We start from the raw sequence: 20,799 nt of genomic DNA, 5'->3' as shown, positions 1-20,799 counted from the left end.
TTTGAGGTGAAAATGGATTCCTGCCCCAGTGTTAGACAGAACCCAATGGTCCGTATTCAAAAGCTTCTTCTCAAGAAAGCTGGTGTAAGATGAACATGATTACAATAACATGAAGGGGAATTTGCTCTGTCCAGGTACTTCAGAGTCAAATCAGCTACAAAAGAACCACGTTTATCATGCACCCCATCCACAATCATCTTGATGTGAAGATTCGAAAAGACCATGAGAGACCATTAGATGTAGTCATGGATAACTATCATCATCACTGTCATGTGACAATACAATAATTTAGCCTGTATCAGCCTCCTTTTAGTGGCTTCCATGGCCCATGAGATTATGTGAGTTAATGTGTTCCTGTGCATCAATGCTGCTTCTACTTCCATCTCCTTTTCTTTGCTCCCACATTCTTTTTGTCCTTGTTCCTCTGCCAAGTCGTCCCACAGCTCTCCAGACTGCTGAGGCTCTGTTTCTACGACCTTCCTGTAGTCTTTATTTACATCTGTGAGACAGAGTAGAACAAAGCCTTGTGTGCCAACGGTCCTTCAAGGTACTATAGGACATAACATTAGCCTGAGTTTGGTCCAGGTTCTTCTGCACAATGTATGCCAATTACACAGCACAAGGGTAGCATATATTTTACATGGAAAATATCAGGAGCCCAAGGGTAATGATTTATAGAGAAGGATTGGTGGAAATCATTGTGGTTGGGCAGCAGAGGAGGGAAGAACAGAGAACAATAGTTTATAGGAAAAGGCTAAAAAAAAAAACCCTGGGTGCAGTTTAACAGAGAGAACTGTTGAATTATCCTGTAGATCATACACTGAAAAGAATTGATTTCTTTAACCAATAGCCCTGTTTTTCCTTCATGATGTTTGTAATATGAAACCTGACTCATGGCATGTGTCTGTGTGTCTCCCAGGATATCGTTCCATGACAACATTTCACTAGTGAGAGGGTACAAGTGGATGCTCTACAGCAGTAAAAAAAAATACAGCCATTGGGAGTTGGATGAATAAATAGGCCAGACACCTTCTATGGAGTTGAGGAGGAGAGCCAATATTGAAGTGGCAGGTTGTGAAGGATGGCAGAGTACAGAAGATAAATGTTGGGTTATCTCTGCATTGAGTTGGTGGGTGTGACAATTTCAGACAACACATTCCCCAATGCTTTCATCATCAGCCATAATTCAAGATAATTCAACAGAACTTTGCTTTGTGTGGAGAAAAACAACAGACTGACAAAGCTTGGAACTTGAAATCCATTCCTTTTATTAATGTTCCTTTCAGAGCATAAGTGACCAGTGGGAAAGATACAACCATCAACACTAATGGCAAACATTCCTGTTTCCTTGAGTGAGTCAGTTTGCACATTCAAAGTAGCAAAATGATGGTTTATTGGTCTATAAACTAAATATTTCCCTAAACAGGCAGGCATGCCAGACATTAGGGCATTAAACTGGAATGGTGTTAGACAAACAGGAAAATTTTAGGCCAAGTAAAGTGAATCAACACAACGGGCATGTCCAAAACATCCATATATAGTGCTATATAGTGTATGCTAATTATACCTTAAACTCTATGATATGGACTAAGGGGTAGTAGTAGTGTAGTGGGTAACACACTCGTCTATGAAACAGAAGTTCCAGGTTCAAACCCCTTACTACTATTGTGTCCCTGAGCAAGACTCTTAACCCTGAGTGTGTCCAGGGTGACTGTCCCTGTAACTACTGATTGTAAATCGCTCTGTAGAATGGCGTCTGATAAATGCCATAACTGTAAATGTAAATGATTATGTAGCAATTAAGTGGGTGTTTCTGACACAACACAAATAACCAAAACAAGACGTTAGTGTCCAACTAACATCTATAAGAAAAGGTGACACCCGCTAGTGGCAGGGTGGGGACATGACAGACACACACTGGCACGTATAGGGGCATCATTTTGAAGCCTTGTCTATTAACAGAATAGGTACAGAGGAGCCCAATTCTCCTTTGGTAAGTAGGTACCTGGCAGCATTGCCTGCTCAATATGTAGCTGTTAAGTACATGTGGCAAGTGTGGGTTTAAATAATCCAAAATGAGGAAGAAGCGAGCATGAGAACTGTCAATCATCACTCTTTTTATTAAATGAGTCATGGGGAAGTTGTGGCCTAGTGGGTAAGGAAGCGGACCTGTAATCAGAAGGTTGCCGGTTTGAATCCTGTGCTGCTGAGGTGCAACTGAGAAAAGCACTGTCCCCACACTCTGCTCCCTGGGTGCCTTTCGTGGCTGCCCATTGCTCAATAAGGTGATGGGTTAAATGCAAAATAAACATTTTGGTGTGTGCACCGTGTACTGTGCTTCACAATCACTTCACTTTCATTTATGAAAACATCATTAAAAATCTGTTCTCTGAATGACACCAATAGTAGCAACTAGCTACTGTTATCTATTTATTGCCATCCTTTACAGCACCTTGAGAAGGGCTCATAGAAACTAATTCAGCTGCAAACACTGCTCATCATCATCTTATTAGAGTGTCTGAGCAGCAAAATTATTTTTAAACCCTAGGTTGGGAGATTGGTGTGTATTTATTTATATTCATAGCATCTGCTGTACTGATTTTGAACCTGAATCTAAAAATAATAAGATGCATTATCATTCTCAGTTGAAAACCTGAAAATGTGGTACGTGGTTTCTCTGAAAAATTTGTCAATGAAATTTCCAAAAAAAGGATTTGTGTGGTGTTGTTTTTCTCTCTACTATCAAAGTGCCATAAAACAGGCATAGAATGGCAAGCAGAGTCTGTCTGTAACATCAGGGCACTGTCCAACCACAGAGAGAGGTGTTGCACTAGACCTGAGGTTCATTATAATGATACATAACTTGTGCATTTTACACAAGTAATGCACTTTCAAAGGAACAGAATAGAGCAGCACTTTTTGGAAGGCGTGTGTATATTAATTGCAAAGGTACATAAATAGCTTGTGCTGACATACGAGCTGAAGGAAAGCAGGAATACAGGAAAGGCTTGTGTTCATTCCTGGCCCCCATCCACAGATTTAGCTTTTGTTGTTTATAATCTTCTGGCTGCACACCAACTCGCTCTCGCTGCTGCAGCGCACAACCAGAGCAGATCAAATCACCATCAAGACATTAAAGCAGGGGTCTTAGCATGCGTATGAGACAGAGGACAAGTATGACTGTCCATATATTTAAAACTGCGGCTCATGGGGACCCAGGCCAGCAGGATACAGACGCTTTAACTGGTGCATTAACAATCTGTGAGTGACTTGAACGTATTAATATGCACATAAATTCAGTCACTTCTGAGTATAGTCATTTAGAGCCAAGTCTCACTTTAATTGTGACTCTGGAGCAAAACAGTTTACCACTTCCTTTGCACAGACTTGCTAAAAATGTTTCCACATGTGCTATTGTTCAAAGAAATATTTGTGAGCACTGGAGCCAGTTTAATGAACTGACCCAAATTAAAAGACAGACTGGCCATCACAAGCAGGAGTAAACAAACTGAACGCTCATTTGTACAGCGCTCGATGACACTCGCCCCTCACAGGGTCAATGACATCAATCCCTTCCATCCTCAAAAGATCAGTCGTCCATTCACTGGACCCATATTCACAGATCAGTGAGCAGCCAGGGCTCTGCTGCACACACAGAAGCACACTCTGTGCTTTACAATACACCAACTGAAAGTGGGCAAGGAAAAAAGCCCTCGTGCGGCAGCGGCCTGAAGTAAATTTGGGTTTGGCAGAACCTCAACTGCCATGACTTCAACCTGGAGCATCAGGATAGCCCTGTTGCTCAGATCATCTGGTGTTTAGTTTGAAGACTGTATTGGGATTTAATTTTAGTAAAAGCTGCAATTCAGTGGATTTGCTACATTACTATCGCTAAAAGGTGTTTTAGAGCCTTTCAATTTCACCAAGTTTTCATCTAATTAAGAAATGACTTAATGGCGATGGAAAGAAATGTTCAGGTGCCTTTATAGATGTTCTATTGATGCTCTGCATTGGTGCACTGTAATGCCGCAATGGTGAAGGCAGTTTACACTGGACACATGGCCTTCAGAATTGAAACAAAAATGAAAATGTTTTATTTTCAGTATTCAGCATTCACTAGCTGCCTGGAAGGATATTGTTCTGTGTAGCACAAAACACAACAGATTGTCACTTTTTTTCCCAAAAATATTTTTAGTATAAATTTTAGAATGTTTCTAAATATCATTATGTACAGGAGGAGGAAAAAAAAAAAAAACAGGCAAATTGACTGCATCAGAAATAACATGTCTCATGAACCCACTCTTCATTCTTGCAGTTCGTTGATCTTCCTCTTGCGGTAGTTGGTGACTAGGCTGGAGGCTGTTAGGTGTCCTGCCTTCCCCCTCTCCCACTGCTGGAATGAATTCAGCCCACTCTGCCCTTCCCTGAACAACGTCCTCTCCAGGAAGTCCAACCTCTCCACCAGTGCTGAAGTGTCCTCATTGTATGCATTCTGGGAGGAGTCCATGGTGCGACGAAAACGCCCAATGTAGGTCTGAAAGAGAACACAACACACATTAGGAGCTGTGAAACGAGTAGTTTATACAGTAGTTTGTAAATGCAGGTTTATACAGTATATACAGTAGTTTGTAAATGCAGGTTTATCGGTTTGTGAATAAATGTAACTGAACTGACATTGTGCATCACATACATTTATTTTTGAGTCGAGAAATGCATTTGTGAATGTTGTTACATTTATTTCTAAGTCATAAAATATATTTGTGAATATTTGTGATACATCTGTTGTTGAATCAAGAAACATGATGTGATACTTATTTGTGAATTTTCAATCTAAACTCTCTATACTGCCCATCACGGAGGTCAATGAGAAAATAAAGATTGCAATGATAGAGTTCAGTGTCCCAACAAGCAGAGTTCTTCAGTAAACTTGGTTAACTTAATGTTAGTTGCAAATATTTAGACTTCAAAACATTATGAATGACTTAAAACCCTCAGCAGATATTCAGATTTTTTGTTTGCTGTTACCATAGACCTGCCAACACAATATGAATTGCTTTCAAAGATTAGTTTTTATTTACATGTAACCATACACTCATCAAGAGTGTCTTAAAACAAGAGCATCTTTTAAACAAAATATATCCTTGCCATGGCTCTCGTTTTTATATATATATATATATATATATATATATATATATATATATATATATATATATATATATATATATATATATATATATATATATATATATATATCTCGTTTATATATATAAAATGAAATAAGAAAATACTATTAAACAAAGTGTAAAGGCCTTAAATAAATTATAAATTGGTATGTAGTGGAAACACTAACATATTGCCAACATCCACTTAAATAAAAAATAATATTAACTTTACACGGCCTGGTCTAGCCAATAGCATTATATCACCTACTAGGGAGGTGGGCATAAAGATACCCACCTCCCTAGGGCCCATCTAATTGGTCAAATTTGGACACACAAATGCTTGGCACATAAATTAATGCTGCGTCCAAAATCGCATACTACATGGAGGAGACGCAGGAATCCCACACTTTCTACCTCCGAGAGTGGCTGGTCACTCCATGCAATGTACTCGATAATTGCCTGTGTTATTTTCAAAGCACATGGATTGTCTCTGGACATTTTCTCTCGTCTTGCAAGAGTTTGCAGCAGCGGGCACACGGCGCCTGTGATTAACCCCTTGCACGCCGCTCAAACACAGACATTTCTCAGACCGTGGTATCGGCGGACTTTTAACGGGTATGAGTACTTAAGAAAATGTGGTATCGTATCGGTGCATCCCTACTATGAATTTGGACATACTACTGGCCTCGCATACTATACAATATATTGTGTAGCGGCGGAGCCCGGCCAATGAATTGGGACCAGCATGCCTTGCGGGTGTGAAATGCGCCGACGGGACGGGTGTGCCCGGGGACTGCAAAAAGTTAACCATGTTACGGGTAAATGTGTTCGGTTGGGGCTCAGAATGTGTGTGTTATGGGGATTTAATGTAGCGTGTGCAAGGGGAGAAACTTTACACCGTCATGTAGTTGTGTAGGTCTGACCTCGCGGCGATGGCTTGTCACAATAGTATGTAGTATGAGATTTTGGACGCAGCATAAATAACATTTGTCGCAAATCTTTGCAATACAGATATCGCGTATACTAATATTGCGATATCGGTAATTTTTTTAGATATCGTGCAGCCCTATTAAGGTGTATTTCTAAAGACATGAACTGTACCTTAATTCAACCCAGATAAGTGATTAATCCAGTTTTGAGTTTCTACCATGCAAAAATATAAGGACCTGAAGAACATTTTAACTATTATCAATGATATTTAGTAATGAAGAAATACATTCATGTTGTTCCATTTGCAATCATGTATCTGTGTTCAATGTCCAATAAACAACCACCAATAGATATTTACATTTACAGCATTTATAAGACGCCCTTATCCAGAGCGACTTACAATCAGTAGATACAGGGACAGTCCCCCCTGAGCAAGACACTTAGGGTAAAGTGTCTTGCTCAGGGACACAATGGTAGTAAGCGGGATTTGAACCTGGGTCTTCTGGTGCATAGATGAGTGTGTTACCCACTAGGCTACTACCACCCTAGATATAGCTGAATGATGGCGAGCATATTTCTCAGACTGCACAAATAAAAATTGGCTTGAAAATACATTGCATATACAGCAAGTACTTATAACTGGAAATTAAACAAATCAAAAATCAAATCATGCATTACGTATTATTGTACTATCATTATCTTCTATCAACTGCCAACCAAAGAAAGGACAGAGTGCCACAGTGGTTTCACAGAAATGTTAAACCTGGGACCTGGAAAGCTCCTTTGGAAATCTTTCGTGCCAGTATTTACTTCGTAAGTAGATGCATCACATAAGTCTGGACAATTTAGAAGAGGCTGTTTGGAAAGTTCCTGATTCCACTCGCCGTCTGCATGGGCAGGTGGCTCCCTCTACTGCTAAAGCAGAAACATTATGAATTGGAGACTTGCCAAACCCCCATAACTCTGATGAGCAACAGACAGGAATTCCTTTTTCATTCTTACCCTCTGACAAAAATTAGTCCAATACAGAATTAAGAAAGAAGTAATTATATTTAATAAAAAAAAATTAAGAGAGTATTTTCATAGTGCATATCCTTTTGGGTTTTTAAAGGTTCTTTAGCCAGGGACTGAATAGAATGTCATATGTCAAGCAGCTCAGAGTCAACAGGGATGCAGCAACAAGGCAGAATGTGAGACTAGACTAATTACAGAGATATATTGACCAACTGATTTATGTCCTTTTGACAATCTGCATCAGCTCACTTCCATTCTGTCTTTGGTGCTTGAGAGAAAAACCCAAAAAATTGCAATTACTTTTAATTGTGCATTAGCATTTTTAAACTAATTGTTCAGTAATTTGTTACAAATACAATTATTATAAAAATACAAATCCTATTATCTAAATATTGGAAATAGCCACTGAAAATTCCATATTTGCTGACCTCAACCCTAACTTTTGTTACCGTTCGTTCTATAGAACCAAAAGGCAAAAAGCACTGTTCCTGCCTAAGAACAGGCTTTGAAAGAAATTGTAATCTTACCTTGCAATAAAATAACAGAAAAATGGTCTGAGGTACACAGCCGTGAATTGGAGAGTTGCTGTGAATGCTGAGTTGGTCTCCGCATTCTGAGTTGTCTCTGAATTCTCCAGATGTAAATCCAATACAAAATCTTTGGAATGACTAGTTCAGAATGAAGCTTTCTAAAGATGTCTGGCTCATTTAAAGTAGGATATCATTTGAGTGAACTAGAATAATTGGAAATGGTTGATAAGGAACTGTTTCAACAGGTGATTGTTTTATCATTACAACTTCAAGTGAATAACTGGCTATGCTTTTACACAAAGGTTTCTGACTTCAGTAAAGCAAAATAAAGCATGTTACTTAATTGATGTTTATCAGTTTCCTCATGAAGAATTCTCTAAATAAAAAGAACTAAGATTGCTAGAAATGTACAGTGTGACACCCACCTGCAGGATGGCCTGTGCAATCTCAGGGTTTTCTGGGCTGTCGAAGTGTAGCAGCTGAGAGCCCAGGCCATAGAAGTACGGCCCCATTTTGTGGAGGTCAACAACATTTGGGTCGGCACCAAACACTGTCCTCCAACCTTCGCGGTACATCTTAGGCAGGTCCACTGACAGAACTCTTCGCTTCCGCTCATAAAGGCCTTTTGCCAGCCACAAGGGCATCTCCATCTTGGTGCCCTAATAAACACCCAGTCAAAACAAGACCACTAAACACCAGGCCAAAGCATTCACATTCGGTTTGGACAGATGGCAACACACCTCAAAATGGAATAGAGAAAAGAATACTATGAATTTTATTAATACATTTTCAAAAATAGTAATCAAATTATGCATTACAGTTTATATTGATTGATTCTACCATTTGCTTACCATTACTGGTGGTAATAGTCTAGTGGGTAACATTTTAGTAACCAGAAGTCCCAGGTTTAAACCCCACTTACTACCTCTGTGTCCCTGAGCAAGACACCAGGGGGAATGTCCCTGTGACTGCTGATTGCAAGTCGCTCTGGATAAGGTTGTCAGGTAAATGCCATTAAATTATTAATTTACATTTATTCGCATTTTTGTTACAAACTACACTATTGCACTATAAACAGGTATGTGTGTGAAGGTGGGGCAGTTATTATGTTATCCGGTATTGATGAAGACAGGTTTAAAATTGACACATAAATTGTTGATTTTAAGATTATATTAATTAGCAATGGATCTGCATTATTAGTGATCATGCTACCCGATACAATGACATCAGCAGCTTTATTATTTTATACATTACCACCATACTTGCAAACGCATTCATGTGCAAAAGTAATGAAATAGTCTCTTCTTGAACGATAACGAAGCATTTAGAACAGCCCAATAATCCTGATTAAAAAGTTAAAGTGTTAATAACGTTGATGTTGACGTTATTAACTCTCTAACTCTGTAAACTAATAAATGATCTATCCTAGTCTTCAGATGGAGAACAGTCCCTTTCTCTACACACATCATGTCACTGTTTTTAATAAACATAAGGACATTCTGGAATAACGCGCTAGCATTAGTTAATATTTGGGGGTTGTTTTCACTGGATTGTACTTTTGCACAGTATATAAAACGAACTGAGAGCCTTCCGTCTTACGCCTGAAAAAACGCGTTCACGACGGGGATATGCAGAATTTTGAAAGTATTCGTACAACAGGAAAACGATTCTAAGGCATAAAAATCCTCGTGAGTTTTGAAAGCGAAGTATTTCAGGGAGCAGAAGACATACCTCCAGTATGTCCGGCGTCTCGCTGGACTTCTCCAGGAAACCCAGACGAGGAAACGCGTTCTCCGTCCGACACGGCAGACGCTGGTGCGACAGCAAAATGTCGTCCAGAGAGAAAAAGTTTTCTTCCAGTCCAACTCCAGGAGGTACCGGCATGTACGACTGTGTATCCATGACACAGTTACAGTCTCCGAACCTTTATCTGAACCTGTACACAAAACGTTTCCTTATTTCGCCAAAAGAGAACCACCGATTTACGTTTAGCGCGCCGTTTCAAAGTCAGACCCAACCAATCGTTCACTGAGCGCCGACGCCGAGCTCTTGCATCATCGGAACGAACAGTTCAACATATTTTTTCATTATAGGCTTGCCTAGAACTGACTAAAACTGCGAACCATGATCGAAGAAAAATATAAAAATACAAAAAGAGGAAAGAAATAGTTTATCTTAAAAATCAATGTTTCTACGCATGTTTGCTTTTGTCGGAAATTGGCTATTTTATAAAAATAATTAAACATATTCTGAAATCCACATTTATTATTATTATTCATATTTATTTATTGAAAATGTGCAAAGCGTAGCCATTCAAGCTCCTGCCAGTTGCTCCAGTCATAATGGATAATTTTCAAACCCGCACACATAAAGAAGGATACGTCACAAGTGCCCGCCCACATCCAATACATTATGAATTTTCCAACCCGCACACATTAAGACGGATACGTCACAAGCGCTCGCCCAAATCCAATACATTATGAATTCGAAAAAGTAATTTATCACAAAAATCTTGGTTTGTACCCCCATTTTAATTACAGAAGCATTTGAGTTTTAAGTAAGTGTTTTAAGTGAAGTGATTGTCACATGTGATACACAGCAGCACAGCACACAGTGCACACAGTGAAATTTGTCCTCTGCATTTATTCCATCACCCTGAGTGAGCAGTTGGCAGCCATGACAGGCGCGTGGGGACGGTGCTTTGCTCAGTGGCACCTCAGTGGCACCTTGGCGGATCAGGGTTCGTACCGGCAACCTCCTGATTACGGGGCCGCTTCCTTAACCACAAGGCCACCACTGCCCCTGTCAAGGGGAAGCTCAGCAGCAGATAAAAACATTCAAGGTCAGCTTTAATCTGTCTCACATTAATAGGTTACAATCAATAACATTTGATTGTATAACATTTGTGTATTTCTGCTTGATATAAAGTTAATTTACAAGTGTTGTAATGTTACCTAATCATCTTGAAAGAGAAGTGATTGTCATTGTGATACACAGCACACAGAGCACACAATGAAATGTGCCCTATACTTTTAACCCATCACCCTTGGTAAGCAGTGGGCAACCATGAAAGGCATTATGGGACCACTTCCTTAACCACCACTGTCCCTTAAGTTAACAATAACGTTAGCTGTAATTGCCTTGGCAAAAAAAATCCTGAAACAATTAATCAACAATATATGTCTTGATTTAGATCATGGTAAAAACATGAAATTGTTTGTCATAAAATACTACTATACGTGCACAAACAACAGGTTGGAATGACTGATGCAACATATCTTAACTTATCCTGCTGGTTACATTATTGTGTTTCCATACAACTACAGTGCATTGATTCTGCATTTTCAAAATAAATTTGCAAAAGAATTGTGTTTTACAGAATCCAAAACAATTCCCATTCAAACAGAACTGGATGGAGAGTTCATATGTCAGTTATTTTTCTCTGTACGTTTGCCACAAAAAGCATGCTTTATCCTGACAAATTGCAGGCCACATGGTACTAGAAGACCTTCCCCCTGGCTTCTGCATGACCAGCTCCTCACTTACTCAGATTTGTAGAGCGCATTCTGCCATGATCTCATGGATGATCTGAGTGTAAGAGAATGTTTGGATGCCATAGCCATCTTTAGCTGCTCTACTGCTGTAATTGCTGAACAACATGATGATTTCAGGTTAATGTGCATTCAGATTCCCTGTCAAGGGGAAGCTCAGCAGCAGATAACAACATTCAAGTTCAGCTCACATTAATAGGTTACAATCAATAAATGTTAATAAATGCAATGCTATTCTGTCAGGGGGGCCTCCATAAAGAGGAGAGCCGTTGATTTAAATAATAAGGGCTTTTATTTACAGTGTTCAGTATTAACTGATCTTTCACTAGTTAGAGTGTTGTGGATGCTTAGAGTTGAGTGTGTATTTTCCCTTTCAATCATAGTTCAAGTATGGTTCAAGTGCAGACCTGCACTAAAAAAATAAAAGTCCTTAGAATTTACTTGATTTGAATGTGTACTTTGGTCCCACATGATCAGAATATGACCAACTGATATAGACGTTCACCCTATTCTCAATTAATTGTTAATCATCGAAGCAAACAATTTCATATATTTAAGATTGTTTAAAAAAACATGTTGTCAACTTAATATTTACCATTTGCTGTAATACCAATTCATTGTGTAATGTTAAAGTAATTATCATAAGCACAGTATGAGATTTTCAATTGTTCAACTGCTAACATCAGGTACTTTTTCAGCTATTTTATTTATTACTAGAGTTATGTTGGTTAATCTGAAATTAGCTGTACACGTGATATAGACAGTAGTTGTTTTTTTCTGTTTTCAGTTTTTTTTTCTGTTTTTGAAGTGATTGTCACTTGTGATACACAGCAGCACAGCACAGCACACGGTGCACACAGCGAAATTTGTCCTCTGCATTTAACCCATCACCCTGAGTGAGCAGTGGGCAGCCATGACCAGTTCCCGTGGAGCAGTGTGTGGGGACGGTGCTTTTGCTCATTGGCACCTCAGTGGCACCTTGGCAGATCGGGATTCGACCCGGCAACCTTCTGATTACGTGCAACCGGCAACCTTCTGATTTTTACAATCTTCTTTGTTTTGATGAGTATGCACAAACTGTAGCCTCTGTTTCCTGTTCTCATATGTGACAGGAGTGGCACTTGTTGTGATCTTCTGCTGTTGTGAAGTGAAGTGATTGTCATTGCACAGCACATGGTGCACACAGTGAAATTTGTCCTTTATGTGCAAATGTAATATCATAATATCATAAATATAAATAAATTGACCTTCAAACATTCAGAGTTGTTATATAGAGCCTTAAGAATGAAAACCTGCCATAAACAATTCCAAAACTTCAGCACCTACCTGTAACATTTACTAAATTAAACTGTGAAGGAATTGTCTGGAAAATAGAAAATACCCAGTTGCGTTGATAAAACTGCCTTGTTGATCACAGGGGTCATGGATCAGAGGCGAATGGGCAGACTGGTTTTATATGCAAGAAAGGTTATAGTGGCTGAAATAACCACTCGCTAAAACTAGTGAATGCAGAATCGCATCTCTGAATGCATCTTTGGGGCAGTGGTGGCCTAGTGGTTAAGGAAGAGGCCCCGTAATCAGAAGGCTGCCGGTTTGAATCCCAATCCACCAAGGTGCCACTGAGGCTGAGCAAAGCACCGTCCCCCCACACTGCTCCCCGGGTGCCTGTCATGGCTGCCCGCTGCTCATTCAGGGTGATGGGTTAAATGCAGAGGACAAATTTCACTGTGTGCACCATGTGCTGTGCAATGACAATCACTTCACTTCACAACATGTCAAACCAAGAGCAGCAGAAGATCACAACAAGTGCCACTCCTGTCACATATGAGAACAGGAAACAGAGGCTACTGTTTGCACATACTCATCAAAACTGGACAAAGAAGATTGTAAAATTTTCCCAGATCTGAAGAGTCTAAATTTGAAATGTGACAGGTGGGTCTGCTTTGTGGTTCAGACTGCTGCTGGTGGTGTATGGTGTGAAGGATATCTTCTTGGGACTCTTTGGCCCATTTATACAATTAAATATAGTTAAAATGTCACAGAATACCTGTGATTGTTGCTAAATATGTCCATCCCTTTCTGTTTTCATCTGCAGCAACTGTGTGATACTATTCAGTCAACATGAACCAAAATCTCCATGAAAAATGAAAACAAGGTACCTGCAAGATGTATCCAATAAAGTGTAAATATTTGCCTGGGTTATGTTATATATTTGGACACATCTGGCCTTGTAATAATGATTTTGCAACATTTTACTGCAACATTTTTACTGCTGATATCCCAACAAACTAGATGAAATGATAGTTTAATACTTCATAGCTCAATCTGCAAAATGAGTCGGATAATTCGAGCAAAGGAAAAAAAGGAAGACCAAAGGACATGTCTAGGGTTTCTTGGGGGAACCTCGCCATTTAGGGTCATTTAAATTCTGTTGCCAAATCTGTGTCTAAAAAGGCCGTTTTAAAGTGGAAAATCGCAGGTTACCTTGTATAATGGATCATCTTGTGAAAGAGAACCACATATTCACGCTTTTCAAATAAACCTGTTAGGTCATGAAGCGGCTTACCTCAGTTTGTGAACAAACAAGAATCTCAACTAGAAGAGTTGTTCGGTGTTGATCTGGCAACCACGGAGAGCGCCGGGGAGCGGCTCGACCGAAAGCCAGTCTTGGGGTTCGCGGAGCGCGGCGGGCGGACAGACAGCAACCGTCTCCACGGCTTTAGCCCGGGTCCCGCCATCCGCCGAGGGGGCGGGGAACGTGTTGCGTCCTTCGCCTGATATAATCGCCCATGTTGCGGAGGGGCACAATGGGCTGTCGCGTCTCTCACGCGCAGCTGCTCTAGTCGGACTTGACAGCCCTCGTTTGTTTTGTCGTCGTGGTCGGAGGCGGCCTGACGCGACGCGACGCGCCGCAGACGCTTTCTCCAGCGGAGTCCCCACCTAGCTTCAGATGGGGGGCAAGCAGAGCACGGCCGGGCGTCCCCGGGGAGCCTTCCCCGGCGTGTCCACGGATGACAGCGCGGTGCCGACCCCGGCCCATTTCGGTCACTACCGCCCAGGCGGCACGATGGGGCTACGCAGCCGTTCAGTGAGCTCCGTGGCCGGGATGGGCATCGATCACAGTGCCGCGGTGCCCTTCGGATTTTACAGCCCTCGCGGTACAGACTCGGACAGGGCCGGGGCGGGCTCGGGGTCCGACACAGCCCACGGGAACGGCTACCAGGAGACGGGAGGAGGGCACCACACGGACGGTATACCGCTGTATCTGGGCTCCCGGGGCTCGCTGGCGGACACCCTGCCTCTCCACATCGCGCCCCGGTGGTTCAGTGCCCACAGCGGTAAGTTTCTTCCGGCCGAGCTGGCGCAATCCGCAGAAGTTCATGTGTGCGCACCCAGGCTGGACTGAGGGAGTGTGTGTGCGCGCGCTGTTGTGTTGCCTTTTTTATTTAAATCGGGCAAATTGGTCTGAAATTGGTCAAATTTGACTGTATTAAATATAAAATGTTTTAGATGGCAACCAAAAGTAGCAACGGAGCAGAGAAAGTGATTACTTACTAACTGTATTGTGATTACTCCAAAAAATTGAATCTGCAGTAACTCAGAGCAGTCTCCACCACTTCACATCGGCCATTAATGTGCGATATTTTCATCGGTTTAATTGGAAGTCATAATTGAAACCCAACGCCATGTTTCTTTCATCCGGAAAACAGGTCAATTAGGCGTGAAAAGCGCCACCCTGGCAACCGCGCTTCAAGCTGGAATAACACCAGACTCCTGTCCCTGACCGCCACTGCTCTTATTCCTGGACGGAGAACGTCTGACGCGGCCTAGTCACAAATGGACAGATCGGCAAAGCTGGCTGAGCCTATTAGACCGTGATTAAAAACGTGATTAGGTGTGGCGGGCACCGCGCCTTCGCTCCCTGGACGCTCGTTAACAAACCCCCGCATGGGCTTCATTAGACAAGGAGTCACAGTTAGCGCGACACCTCCTTGTTTTTGTCACCCTGTGTCGCTGCCCTATGCTCTTTACGTACTGTCTTATATAGAACCATATAAAACAACATGGAAACGTCTGGCTTAAGTACTGGACTGTACCATTATTCAGTCTTGATCGTCAATAAAACAAAGAAAAACGTGGTCTGGGGAGGTATGTATAGCGTTCTCCCAGCTTTTAAATATGTGACGAAGATGGAAGATGGAATGTGAAATGGAACATAATATGAAATAATTGTGTCGGATGTTGAGTCTGAGTCCCCTGTTCTGAGGTCACATTCGATCTCTATTTGATTTATGTTTAGTTTTTATATATATCATGCCACTCTTGATTGAAGGCCACAATAATGAAATGTTTTGCTTTTTTTTGCTTCATCTTTCTCCCCCTCACTTGCCATTGGTACAGGGTTTTTGTGCATGATAGATTGATTGGAAATTGATTTCTTGCATCAATACAGTGATTTGTTTGATTTTGCATATGCTTGCCAAGATGTTGTCTTGGGCATATGTGGACCATTTCAGAGTGACAAACTATTCATGCTGAAATCTGATATTGATTCATGTAAAACAGCCAGAAATCTGAATTGAGCATTAAACCCAGCTGTCTGAATGTAGCAGTTTTAAACACCAACATTATTGTCTGCTCCCTGTTTGGATTTGGACATTTATTGAATTTGTTCTGTCTTTGTAAAGTCTTCTCACACAATATTGGCAATTGTGCTCTAATTCCAGAGAGGAGAACCCAACTTCATGCTTGCTGTTTCTACACTTATATGCTGGATAATAGCTAATATTAATTAAAATGAAAATGCATCAATTTGAAAGTGTCTGTGGATTGTCATATGTGTGCCGGGACAAAGGAGGGCCTTATTGGTTTGTGGACATTGGGGACAAAGGGACTGCAGCAAAAGGAAGATGTAGTGTCTTACTCAGAGATAAGGATTGTCAAGCAGGGATGGGAGAAGCAGAAGGTCGGCACCTTTCATACAACAGCGTGTTAAGCGGAGACACATTAATCTCTTAAGCCTGATGGTCCCAAGTCCAACAGAACAGCAGCCTAGAAGACAGTGGTTGTTTGGCCATCTTATCTGCTGATTCAGAATATGATGTAGCTGATGTGCCAGAGTGTGAGATCACATCTCATTATGTATTTAACCTGGTTAGATATTCTTGATTATTTTTTTTTTTTAGTAAGTCTGGGGTTTAAGATCTGTCCCCATCTGTCTGCATCAGTGTATTAACCGAGAGGCAGATCACCAGGTGACAGCCACCTTCTAATTAATATCTGTATTTCATTTAACAAAAGCCAGTCTCAGTAATCTGTCTGATCTGATCCCCGGCATCTCTATGGTGACTGGGGCAGTGGTGGCCTAGCGGTTGCCGGTTAGAATCCTTATCCTCCAAGGTGCCACTGAGGAGCCACTGAGCAAAGTACAGTCCCATCCCACACTGATCCCTGGGCATCTGTCCCACTGCTCACTAAGGGTGGTGTGTTAAAAGCAGAGAACATATTTAGTTGTTTGCACCATATGCTGTGCTGCAGTGTTTTACAATGACAATCACTTCACTTTCACTTACTAACTGTATTATACAGTATTATGTATTGTGCCATATACTGATCATGGCTGTGGGACTAATTATCTAATATTGTTTGCCTGTGCAAAAGCTGGCTTCACTTTTGAAATTCCACACAAAAACCCTATAGGAGAGAGGAAAAAAAGAAAGGAAGAAACCTTGGGATGGAGTGATACAGAGAGAGACCCCCTTCCAGGGTAAAGTGAGCCTGCAATTGGTGTCAGTGTCCATTTGTCCAAGAAGAGAAAAAGTCCTACAGTTGTAGTGGTGGAGTCCAAAGTGCAGTATAGAGCATCTCTCAGTAGACAGTATAGCATACTGGACAGTGCAGAGTAGGTATTATTCCAGTGTCATGGTGCACATTGCGTGTCCATTATAATTATACTGGTCCATTTGAAGATTCCTGAAGCTTTAGCTGTTACGATGGTGGTGACTGTGGTGACCCTCTGGTTTGTTTCATGCTAAGTAGTCTCGTTAGCAGTTCATTGCTAGATACTAGGATTCATCTGGTGGTCTCTTCACTGGACTCTGGGGGTGGTCTGGGCGCATGATTCATTGCCTTGTAGAGAACAAACAGAATAAACAGGCAGACGGTTGCATTTTTCAGCTGGTACAGAAATATGTGGCTATAGTAGTATTTTTGAGCAACGGTGGCCCGGTACCCTAACTAAGATGAATTTAACAAAGTCTGTGCTTTACTCAGTGACTGTTTTTCGCAGAAGGCCAGAGTAAACAGATGTGTTTTCAGTTTACATTTAAACACTGAGATTGTGTCTGTGTCCTGAACTGTGACCGGAAAGCCATTCTACAGCTGCGGAGCTCGATAGGAGAAGGGTAGCCAGTACAGTGGTGACTGTGGTGATGTGGTCGAATTTTTTGGTTCTAGATAGAATCTAGCAGTAACCTTGATGTAATAAAGGCGTCAAACATCTTTTCTGCATCATGCATACAAGAGCTTCTGTCTTGTCAGGGCTTAACAGAAGAAAGTTGGTGAGCATCCACTGTCTAATGTCTAATGGTCAATTCTCTATTCTGTTCAGCTGCTGCCTCTCATCTGGCATTGCTGATTAATACAACTGTGTGTCGTAAGCACACAGCTAATACTGTGTTTGCGAATGACGTGACCTTAAGGTAACATGTATAAGGAAAATAGCAACGAACATAGGATGGAACCTTGTGGTACACCAAACTTTACTTTACTATGTGACTATGAATCACCATTAATGTTCACAAACTGATACCGATCAGTCAAATATGATCTGAACCATACAAGGGCTATTCCCTTAATCCCAACAACATTCTCTAACCTGTCAAGGAGAATAGCATAATCAATAGTGTCAAACACTGCACTCAGCTGCACTCAGGTCAAACTCGTAATGGATTTATTTATGTGTTTATTATCTGTAGATTTTCAACGTGTAAAGAATGTCACTTTACATTAATGTACTTATTATACAATTCAGTACTTATACTACAGTAGACTGCTAGCTGGCATATTTTAATTTAGCTAGGAACTGACCATATGTCATGTTTCTTAAACTTTGTGTGCTTTGTGTGACCCGTGTGTACTGTAATAGTTTTGTCATGGACAATGTCCTGGAAAGTACTAAGAAATTATGAAAGATTGGCAATAATCTACGCAATATTTGGAAAATAATGGTTAATTACCCATATTTTCCACAATGACAACTCACTATACTCACCATATTTGTGGAGGTTATTTTGAAACAACCATGGGGAAAAAGCATGACAGGACTAAAAATGTAATTGACATAATTGACAAAATAGTAATTGACAAAGAAATAATGATTCTGTCGAACCCACATTTTCTGATGCACCGGTTGATATTATTTGTGTTATTATTATTATTATTACGTTTAATATATATAGAGCATTTAATAAACCCACTTTGCATACAGGAGAAAGAGAAGAATAATTTAACTAGTGTAAATATGACCAGTTTTACAGCCTTTTAATTAGTGCAGATGATTTCAGTTTTATAAAGATTGCTTCCTCACAGAGCCACAGGTGCAACGACTACAGTAATGTTGTTGTGTTGAGGTGCAGACCTATGAGAGTCATCTGTATTATGGTGTTAATGCTTATATAGTGTTCAAACACACACACTGCTAGTGCATCCTCTTTTCTGCAGGAACACAAATGGTCACAGGTTGTTGGCAGGTCCTTCAGGAGCTGTGTTGCTGTGTAACATCTGTGCTGGTCTGTTTGGCGGTGGTATTCAGGAATATAGGTCACTTGCTTTCTCTCAGTTTATTTCTGCGCTCACACACACACTCTCTTTTCAGCTCACCATATTGTATTGCATACACACACACTTTGGAGAGCAAAGAGAAGATGAATAGCAGCAGCCCATGTAAATGAGAAATTGTGTATAAAGGCCAGCTGAGGTCAGGCAGCATTATATACTCCTGACTGCATACACCTCGTTTCGAAGAGTTTAGCCCCTCCCCCAAACTCCTCCTCCCCCAGACCACCTGTCTACCAGGCAACCCTGCATACTGCCAGCTTAAAGTTTCAAGAGAGGAACAATAAACTATACGGCTTCCTTCTCCTCCCTCCCTCCTTCCATCACTCTACTGTTTCCATGGAAACTGCTGCTCTTTCCGGTTCCATAAAGAGTTGTCTCGAGTTGAGTCGAGTTGGAAGTGATGTCATCAAAACCATCAAAGCCATTTTTCTCAATCCTGGAGGAATCTGTTTCTCTCACATTCACACAGAATGACATCATTTATGAAATGTTTTATCTGATAAGTCTAAGAATACTGTCTGTTTGCTTCTTCCTGGAAATTATAGGACAGCTGGTGTTTATGTTTTTGGTTTAGAGCTTCTGTTATCCTACAATGCAATGTGAGCTCTCTAATATACAGTATATATCAACAGAATAAAGTCTGTATTCAATTCAAGAATTCAGTGCTTTAAAAGGTAATGTCATGTATGTTCAAATATTGTTTGACAGAAATTAAGAAAAATGCTCCACTATTTAGTCTGGATATCAAATGTGTTACAAAGAAACATTAAGCACCACTCTCTCTGACAGATTAAATGTAAGGGTCAGAGGTGTGGGTTGGCTCTGGTGAAGGAAAGTATTGCTCTCCTAAGACTGGTTGTGATTGTTGTCGTCGTCTTCCTTCGCTTATCCGGGTCCGGGTCGCAGGGGCAGAATCCCAAGTAGGGAATCCCAGACAGCCCTCTCCCCAGCCACCTCCACGAGCTCCTCCAGCAGGACCCCACGGTGTTCCCAGACCAGACTGGAGGTATAATTTCTCCAGGGTGCCCTGGGTCGACCTGGACAGGACATGCCGAAACACCTCCCCAGGGAGGCGTCCAGGAGACATCCTGACCAGCCTGAACCACCTCAACTGGCTCCTCTCGATGTGGAGGAGCAGCGGTTCTACTCTGAGTCCCTCCCGAATGTCTGAGGTCCTCACCCTATCTCTAAGGCTGCGCCCGGCCACCCTACGAAGGAAACTCATTTCGGCCGCTTGTAACTGCAATCTCGTTCTTTTGGTCATTACCCAAAGCTCATGACGCTGCCCTGATCGGCCTGTCGATCTCCTGCTCCCTTCTTCCCTCACTAATGAACAAGACCCCGAGATACTTAAACTCCTCCACTTGAGGCAGGACCTCTCTACCGACCCGGATTTGGCAAGCCACCCTTTTCCGATCGAGAACCATGGTCTCAGATTTGGAGGTGCTGATCCTCATCCCAGCCGCTTCACACTTGGCTGCGAACCTACACATGAGAGTACACATGTACTTGGCTGCTTGTTAATGTAGGGGTGTCACATCCGGGTGTTTTGGCTTATTATTTGATTGAGTATATGGGGGATACCATCACTGGAGGTCGTTTTTGTGTGTTTAGCATGTGCTTGCAAATACTTTGGGGTGTGTATTTATGTGTTTTGGTTTTCTGTGTTTATGTGTTTATTATATTGTACATTTAATTTGTATATAGTTTTGTTGAGTGTTTGTTTGATCCAGGAGGATGGGCTACCCATGGGTTACCCTGTATTAGGCCCAA

The 20,799-nt window shown here is 41.3% G+C and overlaps 2 protein-coding genes across 3 annotated transcripts in view; one reads left to right on the top strand and one right to left on the bottom strand.

Annotated features, from left to right (window-relative positions):
- Positions 1–388: 388 nt before the first annotated feature.
- gins3 (GINS complex subunit 3) lies at positions 389–9,854 on the bottom strand. Its single transcript, XM_028986589.1, has 4 exons — positions 9,368–9,854; positions 8,062–8,295; positions 4,301–4,534; positions 389–499 (listed from the first exon to the last, which is right to left on the bottom strand). Exons 1-3 carry the CDS (start codon positions 9,536–9,538, stop codon positions 4,304–4,306), a joined length of 636 nt encoding a protein of 211 aa, XP_028842422.1. The 5' UTR covers positions 9,539–9,854; the 3' UTR covers positions 389–499; positions 4,301–4,303.
- A 3,951-nt stretch (positions 9,855–13,805) lies between these two features.
- znrf1 (zinc and ring finger 1) overlaps positions 13,806–20,799 on the top strand; it is a 28,081-nt gene continuing 21,087 nt past the window's right edge. For both annotated transcript variants that reach the window (XM_028986588.1, XM_028986587.1), the window contains exon 1: positions 13,806–14,525. In XM_028986588.1, the coding sequence (XP_028842421.1) occupies positions 14,138–14,525 (388 nt within the window). In that variant the 5' untranslated portion in view covers positions 13,806–14,137. The remainder of the gene's footprint in view (positions 14,526–20,799) is intronic.

The sequence above is a fragment of the Denticeps clupeoides genome, chromosome 7 (assembly GCF_900700375.1).
Source record: "Denticeps clupeoides chromosome 7, fDenClu1.1, whole genome shotgun sequence".
NCBI classification, from domain to species: domain Eukaryota; kingdom Metazoa; phylum Chordata; class Actinopteri; order Clupeiformes; family Denticipitidae; genus Denticeps; species Denticeps clupeoides.
Note: the sequence above shows the minus strand (reverse complement) of the source record. Positions and strands in the feature narration are given on the sequence as shown.

Bases quoted from the DNA above. Each gene is read 5' to 3' on its own strand.
- gins3 (XM_028986589.1), bottom strand. From the start codon at position 9,538: ATGGATACACAGTCGTACATGCCGGTACCTCCTGGAGTTGGACTGGAA. The intron at 8,296-9,367 runs GTATGTCTTCTG...GGTGTTTATTAG, and splicing joins AGACGCCGGACATACTGGAG to GGCACCAAGATGGAGATGCC. The intron at 4,535-8,061 runs GTGGGTGTCACA...GTTCTCTTTCAG, and splicing joins TTGCACAGGCCATCCTGCAG to ACCTACATTGGGCGTTTTCG.